We start from the raw sequence: 20,890 nt of genomic DNA on the forward strand, positions 1-20,890 counted from the left end.
TGAAGTTGTTAAAAAGTGTTGGAGTACTGACCCATCTAAACTGCAGGAATAGGTTTTTCAAAAATGTTTCAGTTCTGCAATATTCAGCAGCAAAGAGTTTAATGAAGATTTTCCATACTAGGAGAAGCATACATCGCTCTGTTACTTATGACTGTCTCAGGGTAAAAGCTGCTAGTCTCATCACATATTCAGTCTGTCAGAAACCATTTCCATAAAGGTAGCTGCCAGGCAAGATGCATATGGATTGATATAAATCAGAACAGGTTCTTGTTTATAAAATGAAAGAACTTGCGGTCTCTTCATTATTCTTAATCGTTTCCTTGTAGGACACAGTGGTAAAAGTGGCAATTGCTACTAGCTGAGAGATTTTGTAAAAGCATTTGTAAAATGATGGCATTTCTGTAATGTTTCCCACATATTGTTCAGTGATCACCTTTACATACATTTTGTATTACATGAGGGGAAAAAAGTGATGGAGTTGCAGATTTCCATGGTAACAGACATAATTCTATTTCCTTTGCTTCGTGAAGCTGGAACTTACCAGCACAGAGGCAAAGGATTGTTCTGTTAAATGGCAACCATGGATTTCAAAAAGCTTGAGTTATACAGCCTGTGGTCATGCATCTACAACCTCTACTACACCAAGCAACTTTTGCCAACAGAAAAAAACACCTGGGTTATTGTCTGAAAATGAAATTAAATGGAGAAACGTTGCCAGTTGTAGGATTTATTAGGCTGATGCAAATATGTTGAAAGATACAGCAATTTCCAAACACTACTCTGTTTCTCCCTTTCCAAACTGGGTTCCTGATTTGCAGCTATTTTTTCTACATTGGTAAACTAGCATCAGTAAGGAAGCAAAAATTTCACTAGGTTCTTTTATATGGAGAAATTTGCACTGCGATTTGGAGAGTCTTTTCTCTTATTTTAAGTTGTTTCTGGACCCCAAAAAAATATTTCCAAAGATACGTTATGTATATTTATTTAGAAGTGTGTGCATTGCTTTTGAATAATTGCTTATTGCAATTTTAAAACTGAGCAATGTCAAGAATTTTCTGACTGCGTCTGTCTATACACACAATCATGATGTGATCCCCATGTGTGTGAGCACACAGAGTGCAAAAGAATACCCTTTATTTTTTTATACCAGCTTCTCAATTGATTTTAAATCACTAAAAGCCCACTAAAAGCAATGGAGCTACTAAAGTAAATATTAAATGAAATATGAATAAATTACTTTAAATTAAACTAATGTGTTTATTTGTGTGTTCATATGTGCAGGCATATTTTTTTAGCCTCCCCCATAAAAATATAGTATATTTCAAAGCTAAAAACTTAATAATTTACATTCATGTACATTCATGTGCATTGCACATGTTTAACTAGTCCCAGTATGTATGTATGATTCAAGATGCATTTGTAAGGTTAAAAGTGACTAGTTAAAAGGAAGGAAATGTGTTCTTTTGGAAGGTATTGAAGAGTCATCTAAGAGGGCTTCACTACATGATAGAAATTTTTATGTATTCTGGGCTTGTTATTTTTCTCTTTTTAATTGAAATGTCTTTGTATGACATATAAAACTAACTTCTGAAAATGTCAGAAAGTAGAGGTCAGCAAGACTATGTGTGTTACTGAATACTGGAGTCACATACTGATAAGTTTAATAAGGAATATTCATGAAAGGTTATTGATTATTATTGTTTCAGCAAGTATTCAGAAAATTGTCTTCCTGTCATTTTATTAAAGTTCATTGGTACCAGCAATTTCTATATACTGAAATGAAGTAGCTAATGTGATTTCCACAAATGTGTGTAGTTGGAAACTACTGATATGTTTTAGACAATAGAAGAAAAACTTCGTAAGAAAGCTTGTGAGGTCCAAGGCATTTGCTTTATCGGAAAGAATGAAACTCAAATAACTCTGCAGTGAACACTCTTAATACAAATTCTAGCATTTTTTGGTCAAAATACATATGTAGGCATTAGAATTCCAATTTTTCAACCCCAAATTTACTCAGGTAAAGTTCTCCCAGCGGTGACATTCTGAGTTCATCCTTATTTCACCTTTCTTGCCACATGCTAGAGAAAGTTTTTGAAGTCTGTTCTTCACTGAGGGACTTTTTTTCATGCCATGACTTTTACCAGAACAGTTCTAAAACTGGCCAAATCAACTTCTCTGAAGTCAGAAAGGCCATCCTTCTAGTATTCTCAAGTAAAATATTGAGGACTTCAAGTGTCCCAAATACCTCTTTAAGGTATGTCATAGCTTTTGGAAAGCAATACCATGAAAAAACTCACATACTTTGAAATCTTCTCCAAAGCATAACAGTTTGAGTTCAGACATGAGCAGCTTTGTCAGAGACAGGGATACCCAGAGAGCAAGGAGAGTAAAAAGCAGACAGAGGAAGGAGGACAAGACTGTAAGTCGGCACTGATGGCAAGCCTCACTATTTTTAAATTTGGCTTGACACATCTCATGAAAGAGAACCTTCTGGAATACCATAAATTTCAGGTTGAATTCCCCAGAAAACACTTACTCCTGGTGAAGCATACCAGCCTTTGTGGACAATCTCTTTCTTTGAGAGAACCTCTCCAACTGATGCATTTCGGTTCGTTCTTTACCACCCCAACTTATTTATCCCTACAATGTTCAGAAGATAGATCTCACACTCTCCCTTTTCAGTGAAACCTTCTTTATAATTTTGGACGTGCTAACCACAGAATCACAGACTGGTTGAGGATGGAAGGGACCTCTGGAAGTCATCTTGTCCAACCCCCCTGGCTCACGCAGGACCAGCTGGAGCTGGTTGCCCAGGACCATGTCCAGATGGCTCTTGAATGTCTCCAAGGCAGGAGACTCTACAACCTCCCTGGGCAACCTGTGCCAGTGCTCAGTCACCCTCACAGTAAAAAAGTGTTTCCTGATGTTCAGAGGGAACCTCCTGTGTTTCAGTTTGCGGCCATTGTCTCTGGTCCTGTCACTGGGCACCACTGGAAAGAGCCTGACTCCGTCTTCTCTAAACCCTTCAGGTGTAGAAAATACACTCACTGATGAGTATATAATGAATAAGCCTTCTCATCTCCAGGCTAAACAGTCCCAGCTCTCTCAGCCTTTCCTCATAGGAGAAATGCTCCAGTCCCTTTGTCATCTTAGTGGTGTTTTGCTGGGCTCTTTCCAGCATGTCCATGTCTCTCTTGTAGCGGGGAGCCCAGAACTGGACTCAGCACTCCAGGTGTGGCCTCATTAATGCTGAGTAGAGGGGAAGGATCACCTCTCTTGACCTGCTGGCAACAGTCCTCCTAATGCAGCCTAAGATACTTCTTTGCCACAAGGGCATCTTGCTGGCTCATGTTCAACTTGGTGTCCACCAGGTTCCCCAGGTCCTTTTCTGAAAAGCTGCTTTCCAGCTTGGTGACCCCCAGCATGTACTAGTGCCTGGGTTTGCTCCTCCCCAGGTGCAGGACTTTGTACTTCCCCTTGTTGAACTGCATGAAGTTCCTGTCAGCCCATTTCTTCAGTCTGTTGAGGTCCCTCCAGATGGAAGCACGACCCTCTGGCGGATCATCCACTCCTCCCAGTTTTGTAACACAAGTATATCCGCTGAGGGTGCACTCTGCCCCATCATCCAGATCAGTAATGAAGATGTTGAACAGGACTGGACCCAGTATTGACCCCTGGGGCACACTGCTAGTTACTAACCTCCTACTAGACTTCATGCCACTGATCACCACCCTCTAAGCCCATCCATTGAGACAGTTTTCAGTCCATCTCATTGAAATGAGCTGCTCATCTAGCCCATACTTCATCAGCTTCTCCATGAGGACCTTATGAGAAACAGTGTCAAAAGCATTCCTGAAATCAAAGCAAAAAATATCCACTGCTCTCCCCTCATCTACCAAGCCAGTCATTTCATCATAGAAGAGTATCAGATTGATCAACCATGTCTTCCTTTTGGTGAATCTATACTGACTACTCCTGATGACCTTCTTATCCTTCATGTCCCTGGAAGCGATTTCCAGGATTATCTGCTCCCATCATCTTCCTAGGGACTGAGGTGAGGCTGACCAGTTCCCTAGGTCCTCCTTCTTGTCCTTCTTGAAGATTACAGTGTCATTGTCTTTCCTCCTGTCCTCAGGTGCCTCTCCCAGTCACAATGTTGTTTTGGCAAACCAAATAACATCTCCTGTACTCTAATGGCTACTATTAACTCCTTAATTCAGTGAAGACCAAAACTCCTCCTAGCCCTCCCATCATTAACTTGTATTTTATATCACCTGTTAACAAACACTCATAATGATGCACATAATTCACTGCTTGTTTTTGAAAGAAGACAAAGCTATAAATGAATATTTCAGTGATGAACTACTTGAGATGAATGACCCCTAGAACATTGAAGGTTAAGCCAATACCCTAGAGTTTAAGCTGATCTATATCAGTGTTCCATGCCACCCACCTTCACTTTAAACATTCATGAGTCAACATGATGAACTAGGACGGTGATTCATTTCCATTTTGACTTGAGTAACATGTGTGGGGATGTGGTGTTATCTTGGATTTTTCTTTTTGGTTTTAGGTGGTTTTTTGCTCTGATCCTCCCCATTTCCCATCTGGAAATAACCATACCTTTAAACAAGTGTATCAGTACTGTGCACCTTCAAAAATCCTAGCTTTTTACTTTTAAAACCTGAAGACTTTTCCCTGTGTGATGCTGCTTACAGAAATTATTTTATAGTGCCACACAGTCTTATCCGTAAATGCTGTATATTTTCAGGTCAGCAAATGTCTATCTGCAAAACATTTTCCTTCGTGTCATCTAGCACCCCTCTTTCATAAAAGCTCCCATTTCACGGTAACAGAAAGGACAATCACTATCTGCAAATAATTTCTGTACAATACTGGAGTCTCTATCATATATATATATGTATTTATTGAAGAAAATAGCTTAACCTGCTAGCAATTTCTCCTATGTTTTAGAGAATCCTACCATTTAATTGTGTTTGCTTCCACTAAGATCTACTGTATAGTCAGGCTTGAAATAGTCTCAGTTCTGTTCATGTCAGCATCATCTCCCATGTTATTAGTGAACGGTTTATGCAATGAAAAATGGATAAAGTGTTTCATATATTGCGTATATATAATACAATGGTTCAAACCTTGTAAAGATGTAAGAACCTGACCTTCTGCCCTCACAGTGATTAGTATAGTTTCCATAGACAGGAAACTTCTTTCATGAAAGAAACAAAACCACAATTTTGTAACAGAATATGGGTGAAGACACACACCTTACTGACATTCAACAAATATAATCCCAATGCACTGTAAAATCCAGCTACTTTTCTCCAACATTAATCCATTCTGTCAGACAACAAAGTGATCTATTATGAGCTTCTTTTAGAGGAAAGAAAAAAAAAGAAAAAAAAACCAACACACTTCTGCCAGAAAAGGAGCAAAATGTCCCAATTCTCTCTTTATAGTGTGGCCAAGGAGATTAGAAAAAAATATCAGTCCCATTGAATCTCTCTTCAGAATGCTTTTCTTTCACCATTGCTTTATTATTCATACATAATATTATTCCACTGCCAAAGAATAATCATTATCCACCTTGGCACTACAAAGCGGTGTTATTATTTTAAGATTTTTTCCTCCGTAATTGATTAAGAAACTCTCTAAAAGGTCATAACAAGGTTAGAATAGCTACTGAAAACCTAAATGCTAGAAATATATTATAAAGGCTGAAATCACTGAAATGACTTTCACAGCTAGCTTTTCTGTAAGTCTTTTCAGAAGACTTATGAGGTCATATATTGGTGGGAGTTTTGCCAATAATGTGTATTCTGTCAGGAACAGCAAGCTGGATAAAAATGTAAAAATAAACATAAAGCAGTGCATAATAAATAGATAGTATGCTGATACCTATAAGTGTTTATATTAATAGTAGCACCTTTAAGTAGTGAACACAGTCCAAATAACACATGACTATTTTATAAGCAAGTTAAGTGATTGTGAACAAAGGGTTATGGGGAAATTATAACCAGAGAGTAATTTTTAGTAAGACATCACCAAAGGGAAGAATATTCTCATTGGACTTTCATAGGAATATATCCTGCATCCAGTTTCAGTAAGTATTTTCATAGAAGTTCCGGATCAAGGCACAATCTAATTATTAGACTTCCGGATCTTACAGTTATAAGACCATATGGAAGTGGGTCAATGAAGAAACAGAATTCCAAATGACAAGTTGGAAAAATTGTTTGGAACAGCAGAATAAAATTCAACAGAAACATGGGTAAAATGCTGTGCTTAAGAAGGAATAATCTGCTTGACAGAACTGAATAGGAACTGCTTTTTGTACAACAGGTCTATGCGTCATAGTACACAAGTTGAACATGGGACGACAGTATCTGCTTTTGCAAAAAAGGCAAACATGACACCTCTTTCTTGGTCATTACTGAAAACTCTTTTTCTTTTTTAAAAATACTTCTTCCCTCTTGCTTGTTTTCTAACTCAGCTGATAGCTGAGCTGGTACCTCAGCTGATGCTATCTTCTAGATTCTGTGATTCTTAAACTCTAGTAATTTGCCACTGCGAATACCAGTGAAATGAGTCTGTCCTATTCCACTGTCAGCTAATGGACACTTTAGGAGTGAAATATATTTCTTGACCCCTCTTCCTCTTCAAGGCATAACACCAAAGCAACCTTCTTTAGAGTTATAAAGAAAAAAAAATCTAAATAGTCGTATTTGATTCATATTTCCAGACTACAACTCTCTTTAGTCATCTGTGACCTAGTTCTCTTGCTATTTGTTTAAAGACTCTAATGAGAATGTGAAATGAGCTGGGTTTGTTTATCCATAATAAACTAACCTATTTCCAGAGTATATCTGTAAAAAACAAACTGTCTTTATTGCAGGATAAAACATAGAATGAACTGTATAATATTCAGTTCTTCTCCCCAAGCCAAATGTATTTTCTGTCACCTTCAGTGTTTTAATGTTTTTAATGCAAAAAGAAAATGAGAGAATAATATGCTAAACAGGTCAAAGCTCAGAATCCTAATACATTTAACAGGCTCCATTCTTGGAATTGTATTCATTATTGATATCAGAGTAACAAATCTATTTAAGTCAATGGAGATGACTTATGGGAATTAAAATAAAATTTAGCCCTTAAGCCTGGCTTCATGAAAGAACAATAATGAAAAATATGGGGAACTACTTGCAGTGACACATTAATAGATTTGTTGTTTTTTATTTCTATTTTAATCAAATAGTCCTTTAAGAATTATAAAGTTCTTGCTGGCAATGGAAAGGCTTCATATGACTTAATACTTTCAATGATTTGGAAATATTTCACTGTGTGAAAGGTATCAATGAAAGATTCTGGAGGAAACTGTAGGAAACCTAAATAATAAGTATTTCATGTTAGATAACAAAAACACTTCAGTGATGGATTTTTTTATATTCCGACCAAAATCCCTGAGTTGATGTGGTTTTGACGTATGTATTTCTGTTTTCCTTTTCTCCCAAGTTCTAATTACATCATCATTTTCTCCCTCTTAAGTTGTGCAAAAAAGTCTGGATTGTGGTTTTCATTTCCTGAAGTCTCATCAGATTTGAGAAATATTTGTAGCAAAATCATTCTAGATGCATATTTTATTTAATGTTATATTAATATATTATATATGTTCAATTTGGTATACAGCTTTTACTTTCCTCTATATTTCTATACCTAGATACCAAAGATTAAGGTCCGTTCATAGATGCAAGACTGTAAGAAAACCTTCAGTGAAATCATAGAATAGTTTGGGTTGGAAGGGTCCTTTAAAGGTCATCTAGTCCAACCCCCCCCTGACACAGGCAGGGACATCTTTAACTAGATCAGGTTGCTCAGAGCCCCGTGCAACCTGACCTTGAATGTTTCCAGGGATGGCTCATCTACCACCTTGCCGGGCAACCTGTTCCAGCGTTTAACCACCCTCATCATAAAAAATTTCTTCCTTGTACCTAGTCTAAATCTACCCTCTTTTAGTTTAAAACCGTTACCCCTTGTCCTGTCACTACAGACCCTATTAAAAAGTTTGTCCCCATCTTTCTTATAAGCCCCCTTTAAATATTGAAAGGCCACAATAAGGTTTCCCCAGAGCTTTCTCGTCTCCAAGCTGAACAACCCCAACTCTCAGCCTTTCCTCATAGGAGAGGTGTTCCATCCCTCTGCTCGTTTTTGTGGCCCTCCTCTGGACCCGTTCCAACAGGTCCCTGTCTTTCTTGTGTTGAGGGTTCCAGAGCTGGACGCAGTACTCCAGGTGGGGTCTCACCAGAGCAGAGTAGAGGGGCAGAATCACCTCAATTCATTTCCAGATCAAAGTGTTTATTTCTTCTATGTGTCTGTGCTACATCTGCCATTAGGGGCCCTTTCTGTATGGTTGATTCTAATGCATCTGAGCCTGTTTTGCCAGCTCCTGAAGAAAATGTGCCAGTGTTGGAAGCAACAGCTGAATATTGGCCTCTTACATAAGAAGGGATCCATACTCAAAGATGTTGATTTAATTTTGTAAGTGGTAAATAGGCTTACAGAGAGAGGTGAAATAATTTTTAAAGTTTTTTTTTTAATTGTTATGTTAAATTAAGGACAGAAATAAATCTGTGCAGGAAACTGATGGTCTACATGTTTCAAGAAAAGAAGAAAATTAAAAGATTTACTTGATTTTCCATAGTGAAATGTTCTCTGTTTGAGTTAGCAGATTCAGAAAAGGGTAGAGGAGAAGTCAGTTGTTTTTTTCTGAGGCATAGTAAAAAGATGAAAGGGAAGAGTACCTGTATAAAATCTCTGAACTTACCTGGAGTGATCTCTTCAACTGGTCTGGAACACCAGAAGTCTCAAACCTGAGTGACTAATTATTTAACAAGTAAACAGTTCAGGTTCATCTTCCCTGATTTATAAATTGTTTGTTTGTTTTGTTTTTCTTTTTTAACATTGTTAACTACCAGAATTTAATTTACAGTTGGGGAAAAGGGATTGTAAAACAGTAGATCTCTGTACATTAAATTCTAGTTTAACCTGTAATAATTTATATAGCAAAAAGCTGTTTAATAATATATGAACAACTCATTATATGGATATTTATATGCCTGTTTTCTTCACCTTGGTTTCAAGTTTTTTATCTGAAACACCCACAGTCTAACATATAAGATGGTCTCTAGAGAAAGTAGGTTTCTGTCAGTAGATTATCCAATTTTCTTTGAACACAGAAATATTTTTACCAACAGCAGTTTGTAGGAGCAAGCATTCTGTTATTGTCAATTACATTTGACCAATAATGGTTTTTTATATCGATAAAAACGATAAAAATCAAAATTGTAGCTAATAGTGATCTAAAAATTAGTAAGAATATCTTCATGGACAAATTAATGTGCTATTATATTATCACCCTTTATATGATATACAAGGTGATAAGGTCTTCAAATCCATATGTTTATATTTATATTTTAAAGTCTCAAATTAAAACCAAAATTGACAGTGTACTTTAAAGTATTTTTTTTGTGAGAATATTTTAATAAAATAAAAATTACATTTTCTCTCTCTGGAGTCCCCAAAGAAATGTAGTTCATCTGGTTGCAGTTAGCATATGGTGATACTTCTTGCCCAGAAGTTGCTCCTTAATTAGAGAAACTGAGGAAACAAAATACTGTGAATGCTCGCAATGCAATCTTCTGCACTAGAGCAGTTCTTACCTTAATTTATAATGAGAACGGATTTTTTTTTATTCTTTCAAAGCTTTAATGTGTGCATATAAAGTTCTTCTGCATCAGTGTTGGTCAGATCAGGTAGCAACTAATCACCTCAGATGAGGAATAATGATATAACTTTAATCACTTCAATTCAGTCCATGGACTTACCTTTGAGGTAATGAACCATAGTCAAAGTGGTTCCCTTTACTGGAATAATTTTTTTTTTCAGAATGCATATTAATAAAAAGGTTTGCCTATTGCCTCAAGACTATAATTTACCTTTTGGGTGAATAAATTGTGAATAAATCATCTGTGTATTGAAGTTACATGATTTTATTTATTTTTCTTGCTCAACAAGGTTACCCTTGTTAGCCTTGCTATACTAACGTGGTAAAATAACTTAGAAGGTTTGTTATTGCCCTGATCTCCACAATAAAGGAAATTCTCTGTATCAATAAACTTCAAATTCTCAATTCTCCCTAAAAATAGAATTCCTGCTATAAAGATTTTGAACTTTTTTTAATAGAGGAAATGTTTCTGCAAGCTTTTTACATCATATCAAATAGCTTCCAGTGATGATCTGCACCACTGACAAATGAAATGTAATATTTGGCTATAAATGAGCAGAAAAGATATTAGCTGTAGACAGGGAGTAATTTTGATGACAATTCTGAAGAAAACAACAACAGAAGTAATTACAATAGTTTGAGCTAAAGCAAAATATCTGCCACACATCAGTGTAATACTAAAAAATGAAATAATTGTAGATCTTTGGGGGGATACTGTCTCTAAAAGTTTTTTGTTTTTTTTTTTTTTTTTTTTTATTACAGAATAACATGAGTTAGTACAGACAAAAATGGCTTTTTAAATTTGGCATTATGATTCTGAATGAGGAATCCCTAGAAGTTAATCATTAGCCTGCAGTAAATGATCCAGACCTTGAATATCTTCCACTCTGTAGATGGACTTGGAAAATGTGGGTTTCTAGGAACACCCTTTCAGAGTACCACCCTCAACATCCTGCTGTCACTCTTGAAATTAAGAGGTTTTCCACTCTAAATCTTCAGACATAATTGATCCTTCAGTGTTGATCCTTCCAGAAATTACATGCCCCACAACATCATCATGATTTGTTAGATCCTGCAAATTACTGATAACAATTTATATTCTGTAGAGCCAGAGATACAAAACATTTGCAGATACATTCTCTTTTCTTCTAGACAGAGAAAGCATAAGTTATACAGGTATATCCAAAGAGGTTTTCAGGATGCACAATCCTCCATCATCGTTTTTTTTCTATAGCCTAGTCTTGTCTCTCACTCACATCTATAGTGCATTGGAGACAGAGCTCTCTTTAATAAAGTTTGCATTCCTCCTGTCAGGTTTCTGTGCTGTAGCTCTTGTACACATGGACACTTATCATGCAATTCACAGTTTCAGTTACATGAAGTCCCCTGGACTGGGAAAATTTGCTCTTGAGGCTGTAGCCTGCTACTGGTGATGAGATGCCTACACTTGAATGGAGGATTAGAGGATTAATGACTCTTCATTGCTAATTCTCTGCTGGTTGTCTCAGATTCTCTCTTAGCATCTTTCTGGATATTCAATCCAATATGTAGGTTAAATGACCAAAAAGAAATGTGATTGTAGAGGGGTTTAAGATTTCAGGCATATGCTAATCCATCATTATCATAAAGTTAAAGAAGAAAATAGCAAAAACCTGGCAGCAACAAGAATAACTGTAGATAAGTAGGGACATACTCCTATGTACTAATATTAACTTGTGCTAATGAACCTATATACCCAAATACACTTTTGTTCAATTTACAGTTTTGAGATTATCTATCAAGTATGGTTATGTGTGATCTTCCATTTATATTTGCTTCGGTTTTTAGCTCCAGACCAGTCTGTCTGAACCAATGACGTTATCCAAGTCGATCTCACTTCCTCGTAGTGCATATTGGCATCATATCACCCGGCAGAACAGCGTTGGAGAAATCTACAGTTTACAAGGCAAGTTCCATATAAGTAAATGCCATGTCCATTAACTTCTTTCCATTTGACCAGAATTCATGCAAATTGCTTTTTATTTGCACTGGATGTTTTCTCTTCACTTCATTTTATCAATTGTCAGGAACCTCGGCAGGATTCCCAAATTTACATAAAACGGTTTCTTTTAGTCATTTTGTAAACTAATGGTGAAAATTATTCCCAGAATCACCACATAAAACTGGATAGACAATTTGGCTCAATGTAGCTTCTCAGTAGCTAATGAATGTCAGGTTGGTTTAGTGTTTTCTTCCAATAAGATTGTGTATGTATTTGGGCAACCTCAGGGTGCCCAGTTAAATCTACATAAAGTGGCTATATGAGTTGCAAGATTAAAACAAAATAATTCTAGGAATAAGAGTTATTCTTGGTGAATTTGCTTGGCGAATCATATGTACGAGCTGTTGATTTGACTAACTTACAAGCCTTCTGTACATACATTTCATCTTTTTCTGTCTCCAGTTCTCTTTCATATGTTTAGATTTTAAGCTATTTGCTTAAGACTTTAAATGCTACAATTAACATAACTTGATGACGATGATGATGATTCACTGCTCTTAAGCTGAAATTGATTCGTATCTTTTAGGAAACTGAAATTATTGTTACATTTAAAATGTAGACCTTAGTTAATAGTATATATTAATAGTTTAAAAGTTTTCACTTTTAAAAAATAACATCCTATCATAAACATATTCCTTTGTATTACTTGGAAAGGGCTTAAGGATTTTGTTTTATTTCTCTCTTAATAATCTGTTTGCATAAGCAATTTATATTTAGATAGGAGGTTAGAAACTGCTCACAAAAGAGAGTACCCAATGCAAGAAAACATAGTACATGTTTTCATGAAAATAAGTGAAATGCAGTTTATAGATGAAAGACATGAAGTGTTTTGCTTTGTAAATTATCACATAAATTAAAATCAGCAGGTGAGCTGTGAATTCAGTGGGTGACTCACTAAAGGGTATAGCATTTGTTTCCCGTCATCCCCCATAAAATAAAGACAAAGTGAATTTCTAATCATGGTTATAGTCTTACAGTTAAATAACAGTAATGGAAAAAAGAAAACAACCTTCCAGAAGTTGTTTGTGAAAAAAGTTGTGCTTGTCGATCACCTTAAAAATATTCATCATGTCACTGATATTTTTTCATGAACACAATAAGGATGTAAAAAAAAAAGTTTATTTGTAGGGATGTTAGAGTTCCTCTTCTTATGTTCTTGATGGGTCTTTCCTTTGGCAAAAAGATAGTAAACATGTTATGATATGCATGAAGTGAGATAAATGTATGGACCATTGTTCATTCTCTGCAATCTTTTGTTTCTTATAAGTGACCTTTGCAATAAAGGAAAGCAAAACTTGATATATCAAGTAATAGTTTAATATCTATACCAACTCGCTTTGCAGGATGCAACATATTGGAAGTGTATTATTAAAAATGCAAGAATTTTGCAGATTTTATTCACACTTCTGCTGAAATATGGGACTAATAAATATTTAAGAAGTTAAGATTTTCATTTCTCTTACATGTATTATGATGACTGAAACTTGAGAAAGCGTAGTTGATTTCAGGAGAGACTACTTCAGTTTTACCAGTGGGCTAAGAAATGCATCCAGAGGACAATTTTGTCTCCATCTGGTTGCAAAACTTTTACATGCAAGAATATTATTCATTATCTGGAATGAAGATCTCTTTGAACTTTCTGCTGCAGTGACTAATTAAATGCAATGTATTTGTATAGAAGCTGAAGGGAGCGCAAAGTACACCTTTTCCTCTTGATACCTGTTCATGCTGATAGCCTTCGCACAGCAGAGACCTACTGGTTGTCAAAGCATCAACCCACAGATGCTTCATAGATGCAGGTGAAGGTGGGTAGCAAGGAAGCAGATTGCGAGCGTCACTTCAACCCTCACCTTAGTACAGTGGCCAGCTGACAGGAGCTGTTGCAGAGGGAAAAATCACTTGCTGCCACTGTGATCTCCTCTGAGCTTGAAAAGGTATATTTCACCTTCAGAGAGGAGATGTTTTCTTTAGAGAATAATCCATCAAACTCAGTTCTGCACTTCACGTGTATTTATGATAAAGCTTTTTACATTTAAGAAATGGATTTGAAAATTCCACACATTCCTCTGAATATCTCACAAACTCTAAAATAAAATAACTAGAGTGGTGTCTACTTATATTCAGATTAGTATCAATATCAGTAAAGTAACAATTGAACTCACTGTTAAGTACAGTGCAAAAGTGTTTCCATAGTGGCAATTATTTCAAACTTGTAGTCTGAAGTGACTAGAATTAAATTAATAACAGTTGGTGATGTATAAAGAGAAATGAATATGTGCTCATACTACCTTAGATAAATAGGCTCTTCAGGAGTTATTTAGCAGTTGAATTTAACTTAATTAGTAGTGTGAGTTGATCTGATAATGAATATGGTGTAGAGTAAGAAGGTGGGGGTTTTTGTGGTTGTTTTTTTTTTTTTTTAAGACTACATTTCAGATGAGAAAAGGCAATTCAATAAATGGGTATTGGGTTTATTATCCTCCATCTGCCCATAAAAACACTTACACGTAAAGACCTGAAAAGATTAAAATACAGAATAATAGTGCTAAAAGAACACAGGTTGCATAAAGTATCCTAAAATGAGGTGAGCTGGTTTCTCTCTTTTTACAGCTTTTCTTCCATTTGTGTCTTCCTTGCACTCTTTCAGTTCTTGATTGCACTGCTAAGATAAAAGTAGTAATTTAGTTGTCTAATTAATCTTGTTAATAGGAACAACTTGATGGTTGGCTCTTACCAGTGGCAGCACATCACTATCAGTATTCACTTCAAATTTTACAGTACAGTGCTGGCTGCAGGTCTGACAGTTTCCATCCGTCATCTGCAGCCGCTGTAGAGGTTGTGGCGTGGGGTCTCATTAGCTGACACAGTGGTGCCCTTTCAGCGCTGTGCATTGCCTCTCCTCTCTGCCTGACGTGACATTGGGCATGTAGCAAGCCCCAGCTCTGCGCAATAAAAAGAAAAGGGGAATTGCTGCCATGCCGGAAAACAGCACAAAGTTTTTACAGCCATCAGGTTAAATTCCAGTTTAAACTTCGGTGTTAGAATGATTTCACTTAAGATCCCAACTGATACCCATGGCTTTACAAATCACAATGTCTCTTTCTGAAGTGTACATATTGATAATCCAGATCTTGCCTTTAATTACAATTCGGAAATGAAATAGTGTCCTTACAGATGTTTTATCATAAAAGAGTTTAAGAGAGGAAAAAAGGAAAAAAAAGGTATACACCATTTTTTGTGCATACTTGAGTAAGACTTAAATGAATTGTACATTTTCATGAATAATAGACAGCTCTATAAAGAATTCGAGCCCAACAGAAGATAAACATTCATTGCTATGTTATGGTCTCCTGTACATCAAGATTTACAAAAACACAAAAATTACAAGCCAAGAGTAACCTTGTAAACTGAAATCATGGTTAAGAAGGAGAAAAATACAAATACAAGAGCCATATAAGCATGAAAAATAAAAACCCATATGTATCCTCATAACTAATTGTTTATTGTCACTACCTGGCATAAGATTTAGCACTGTTTCACAAGATATTAAAAACTGACAAAGCACATGTCTTTTTATACAGCAAAATATAATAGATAGCATTAATACATGATATTTTTTCAAATGTTGTATTTGGAGGTTTAAATTTGCTTAGGACAAAAAAAGGATTGCAGACTGAATTTTCAGCTAGCTGAAATTCAGTGTTGTAATTTTTGCTCTACAGAATCTTGATGGTACAAATTTTAAACACAGTCAGTTTGTATATTATTAAACAAATAAGGCCAAATAAAATTTTCGTATGGAAACCTGCATTAGCTTTTTGTATTGCAGTTCTTGAAATCCCTGAGGAAATTATGTTCAGAAAATCTAATTACAGTCTGGCCTTTCTCCAAGAAATTCAAAATTAAGAATTGCTTTCAATCACCCCTGTTGTGTTTGAATCTGGTTTGTATTCCTTATTTGGACTTTGTTTTTGCTATCCATACTCAAAGTGATGAACACCTACCCACATAAGCAAACCTATTCATTTCTATGAGAGTGCTCATGTGAAGGAACGTGTGTTTGTATAAGAATTACACCATAAAATTACATGTTTTCCTCCTAAAGAGGACACTAATGCTTTTTTCCACAATAAATTGCTTATCACAATTTGCTTATCACAAATGTTTATTTGCGCTATCACAGATGTTTACCACATTTTTTTGTGAATCCATAACAAAGTAATTAAATTACATTGAAAAATACTAAGATGCCTGCTAAGAGCTAGAGTCCGTGTGGAACTTTGAGAAATAAAACTATAGTCTTCAATGAGACAGGACTTAAACTGGAAGAATCATTTAAGGTTGTAAGTACATATCAAAACCAAAACCAGACAGAAATAAAAACTGGCCTCAATGAAGTCTGTAGGAATTTTGCTGTTGATATACAATTATCTTCTGTATTTCACACTAAAGATGCAAGAAACATAAATCTGCTTTTGCAAATCAAAACAGTGGGAAACTCTGGCTTCTCTTTGGCCTCGGTAAGCAAGCCTGCATTGCCCCATGTCTTTTGGCCTTGTTAGGTGAGAGCTCACCCTTCTCTTGGTTTTGAATGTATTTTAAGTAGAATAACATGTAGTGTTAACCCATTCAGCTAAAAGGTTTTGTATGTAAAAGGGAGACAAAGTCATACACAAATGATTTCTTCCACCTACATAAGTTTCCAGCCTTTTCAAAGTAGGACGTCTGATATGTCATTGAAAATAACCAGACAATATTCGAGTCGCTAAATATTTAGAAGGGTTTCAATCGTCCTGTTCAACCCTCCTTAAGCTAATCCTGCAGGAATTTCCGATGTGGACTTCTGCAGTTTTCTGCAAATTAAAGTATGTAAACTGAATTGGAGGACATTTGTCAGTTTGGCATTTCCATTGTTTGTTCATATGCCCAGCAACAGAGTACAGAATCCATTTTCCCATCTAATCTTGATGCCGGAACAATGTGAATGACATAAAATGTTACAATGTATGTATTATATAAACATGATCACTCAGTAATGTTTCATTAAGTGTCTACCAGCAGCCAAAGCTGAAAAGCTTTATAGCCTGCCACCTTCCCATTTCCTTTCCTGAATCTCATCAGGACTTTCACATTAGTGAATGAAGCCTATAAAATTTGAAGTATGAATAAAGGACACCTGAAACAAGATACTTAGTGAGTAGAAACTACGTAAGAGCTGCACTATTTAAAATGATTCTGTTATGTGCCTTCTCAAGTCTTATGCAGTAGATTTGATCCCTTTCTTTTGAGCTTTGAAATTCTGTGCAAAATAGTGCATCTAGACTGATTTTAAAATGGCATATTGAAAATGGGAAGTGTCTTACTCAGAAACTAGAAAAGAAGAATCTCATTTTGTTCAACAGTGATTGCTATACTTAATTAAGAGCATATCTGACAAGCTCTAAAGAGTATCTTGACATATTCCCGTTCGTTCTGACAAATGGTTGCTGAGGTAAGAGGTTCTTACAGTTATGAGCCATGAAAAATAGGGGTGAAAAGCCAAAAAAAAGATTAATAAAGCATATTCTGTTGTCAAATTCAGAAGTTCTGATTTCATTTAAGCCCCGTATTGTGATGCCCTTTCTCTGAGAAGATAGTCCTCCAGTGAGATCACTCGTCAATGAGGTTATTCTGTGCTAGACCAGAAAACGTAGAAGTCACTGTAGTCTCAAGTTACAATTGAAAGCCCAAACTGTGTAAGAAGAGCAGTTAAATATTGGCCGATTGCCTCCTCACTCCTCCAAAAACCAACAAATGTAAGATCTTCAGTGCAAACTACACAAATTCTTAGTTATAAATTTCTTTTTATGTCTTAGCTTAATGACTTCATGAATATGTGATGACATTAGCTTCTCACTCACTGTTAGTGTGAGAAGCAAATCAAGCTTTACCCCTAGCTCAACTTAACTGAAATCAGAAATCTTTACCCTGAGGTAGCTTAAGACTAACTACAGTTATGCTACAGTCATTTGATCTCACTGCTGTATCATAAAATTCAAGGACCTGCATTGTATCATGAGAGCTGTAGTTTAGTGAAAGAATATGTGTAGTGGGAGAATAGGCGTAACCAGCTCCATGGATGCAAACTGTTGGCTGGTATTGGACTGTCTGAACAAGAAAGGTTTGTTATGATGTATCAGAGAGAAAATTGAAACGCTTGCCAAAGGTCAATTTTGTGAAAACTGCTTTTTTCTGTTAAATCATTTCACCAATAAATCTGGACTGCTCTAGCTATGACTATCTTATTTGGTGTTAAGTATGTTATCACAGTTAGAATCAGAAGATTGCCAGTTCATTTTTGTAATTTCAAACAAATTGAAACATTTCTATACTGACAAACCAGATTTTCTAGTCAAATTATTAGTCAAAATCACGGATGTATTAAACCCCCTTTAAAACAATTGGAGGTGAGGGGCAGCCTGCATATTTGTGAAAAAAATAACTGGGCAAAAAGATGCATTTTCTTTAGTATCTCTTTGCAGGAACTGTTTATACTTCTTTTTCTTTCAATAATTATTTTTAAATAAAGCAAAAAATATTGAAATTGACACTTTTACAGAACATGTTCACAAAATTTTTTATAATCTAGAAACAATGTAAGTTTTGAAAATAGTTTGTGTAATGGGAAAAGTGAGGGGATGTTAATAATATCAGCTTTGCCAGCCGTAATGAGGAAAGAAGCCAAGCCCAAGGATTTCAAGTGCAATTGATTGTGTTCTACTTTAAGTAGAAAAAAGATCCACCACTCTCCTTCACATTCTAATGTTTATGAGATAAAATGGCATCATATAAATATATATTTAACTGTTTGTCTGAAGTGACATAAGATTGACCTAACTGCCTGTTAATTGTTTATTATGAAGTTTTAGATATATTTGTTATAGAACGAGTATCATAAGATCTCAAATACATTAATCTTAAGCTTCTGTAAGATTGTGTTTTATGTGTATCTCACTTTACTAATATGCAACAATGTTATGGTGACAATATTTGTGGTGCACGACATACAATCTACCGTTAGCACAGTTATTTATTTTCATGGTAAAGCCAATTTAAACACAATGGACACCCTACCTAGTATGTTCAGTTTAATCAAGCCATAAGAATATATTCTTTATAACTCCATAGTGAATTTTAGCTGTGCAGAACTGATTAAAAAATCATAATATTATTCAGCAAAGAAAAAAAAGAAATGTTCAAAAAACATCTTAGAGCATCTTTCATTCTCTATTTGTTCTAAAAAGCCTTTTCATCTTGGTGAATGCTTATATCCTACCAACTTTTTATTTCATCAAAATGATACATTGTAAGAAACTAAGATAAATTTCGCAGAAGTAAGAACTGTGAATAACAATAGGAATTTCCTCCCAATGCAGAGTTAACAAGATTTCACCAGAGTAAAAGTTTTTCATCTTTTCCAGAGCTGAAGTCTGCCAACTCCTTGCAATTTCGTGTTTGAATACTAGACGTGAATTTGCTGTTTAGTTGCTGGATACTTGTTTATCCTTCAAAATTCTTTGAAGATGCCTTTTGGGAAGAGATTTTAATCAAAGGTTCATTGCCCTAAGTTTAAGACCAAATGAAATATTCTGTTATAAAGCTATATGGAAGAAAGGAAAATGCAATACCAGACTGGGAGAGAGGTAAGAGAGAAAGGACTTAGAAACCGGACTTGCATGCTCTGGAATTTACATTATAAATATCAAAGGCTCTGTCCTTCCCTACCTTTAACAAAAAGTGTTCACTGAGGATTCGGTGCAGAGTAGCAGAGCAGTGTACCGTAACGCCATACCTATCCTAACTGCAGATGGGAGAGGTGAGGTCCTAAGTGGAATGAGGCTTTTCACTGTTCAGCAGCAAGCGCTTTAATTGGAGAGTGAGGATGAAATGAAAGAATCCTTACTATTATCTTTAATGACTCAAATATTTATGTTATTGTCACTAGGCCAAGTTTACATACAGAGGGACTGTGCCATAGTTATTTTCTCTGACCTGGTAGTGCATGTGACACAATGTGGCATGGATGTTTGTGTCCCAGCAGCATCCTGTCTCCTCCTATGTGCAGTAATGCCATCTCTCAGCCCAGCATAGAAATGTGCTTTCTATCTCCTCTCTTCATATGTGGACATCCCAGGTTTTGGGAATATTCACAAGCAATGTTGTTGCTGAAAGTACAGTTCAGAGCCTGTTTACATAAGTGTTGAAGCTTAAATTTTAATTTGAAAAAGCCTGTTCTCGTAATTGTTACAAATGTAACATCAATCTAAATGATTGATTGTTGACAGACTTTGGCCACTTGTTTTTATCCATTATTGTTGTTATACTGTTCCAGGATGCCTCAGCAGGTTTGCAGGGCTTCTGTTTGGGAGATGACAGTCCTATCATCAACAAACATTTGATGTCACAAGCGTTTTATGATGGAAAAGATAACCTGTTCTGGGTTAGGAAATGGAAATGTATTTCATTCATTTTTGTCAACTGTCTCATTATTCCCCACTCATCAGAGCAGGTATTTAATTCTGAGAAATAGCTCAGCAGGTTTTCCTCCCTTTCATGCCTCTTATAGAAAGACTTTCCTCTGATCAAGTATGTGCATTTTGGTTTAAGTGTCAATCTGTTGTAGTGCTTTTCCATGAATCTGTTCGTGAAGAGTCTTGTTTTTCTCCTAACTGTCACTATATATTGACTAAGACAATGCATTTTTAACAAATAAATGGAGGGTTGGGGGGGACGGAGTCACAGGGTGAGGTATGGCAAATACTGAACATTATCTGTACCAGTGTAGTACAGGTGACTGATTTTTCAGTCATAATATATACTGGTTTGTATGACTAGTAACGTCTTTTGACTCTCTAGGATACATATGAAAAGGTCTCTTCTCAATGCCTGTGGCTGCAAAATTCTGGTAACTTCTAGATCTTCTGTTCATCTCATGTAAGAATGAGGAAAAGGGATTTTTCTTGAGCTTCTTTATCATTTTGTACTATTTCCTGATTTGGTGGCCAGCATTTCAA

The 20,890-nt window shown here is 35.8% G+C and overlaps 1 protein-coding gene across 1 annotated transcript in view; it reads left to right on the plus strand.

Moving 5' to 3' along the window:
* DOK6 (docking protein 6) overlaps positions 1–20,890 on the plus strand; it is a 252,832-nt gene that overhangs the window by 197,791 nt on the left and 34,151 nt on the right. The window contains exon 7 of the mRNA XM_075142169.1: positions 11,624–11,741. Coding sequence (XP_074998270.1) covers positions 11,624–11,741 — 118 coding nt within the window. The remainder of the gene's footprint in view (positions 1–11,623; positions 11,742–20,890) is intronic.

This window comes from Calonectris borealis, chromosome 2 (genome assembly GCF_964195595.1).
Source record: "Calonectris borealis chromosome 2, bCalBor7.hap1.2, whole genome shotgun sequence".
NCBI classification, from domain to species: Eukaryota; Metazoa; Chordata; class Aves; order Procellariiformes; family Procellariidae; genus Calonectris; species Calonectris borealis.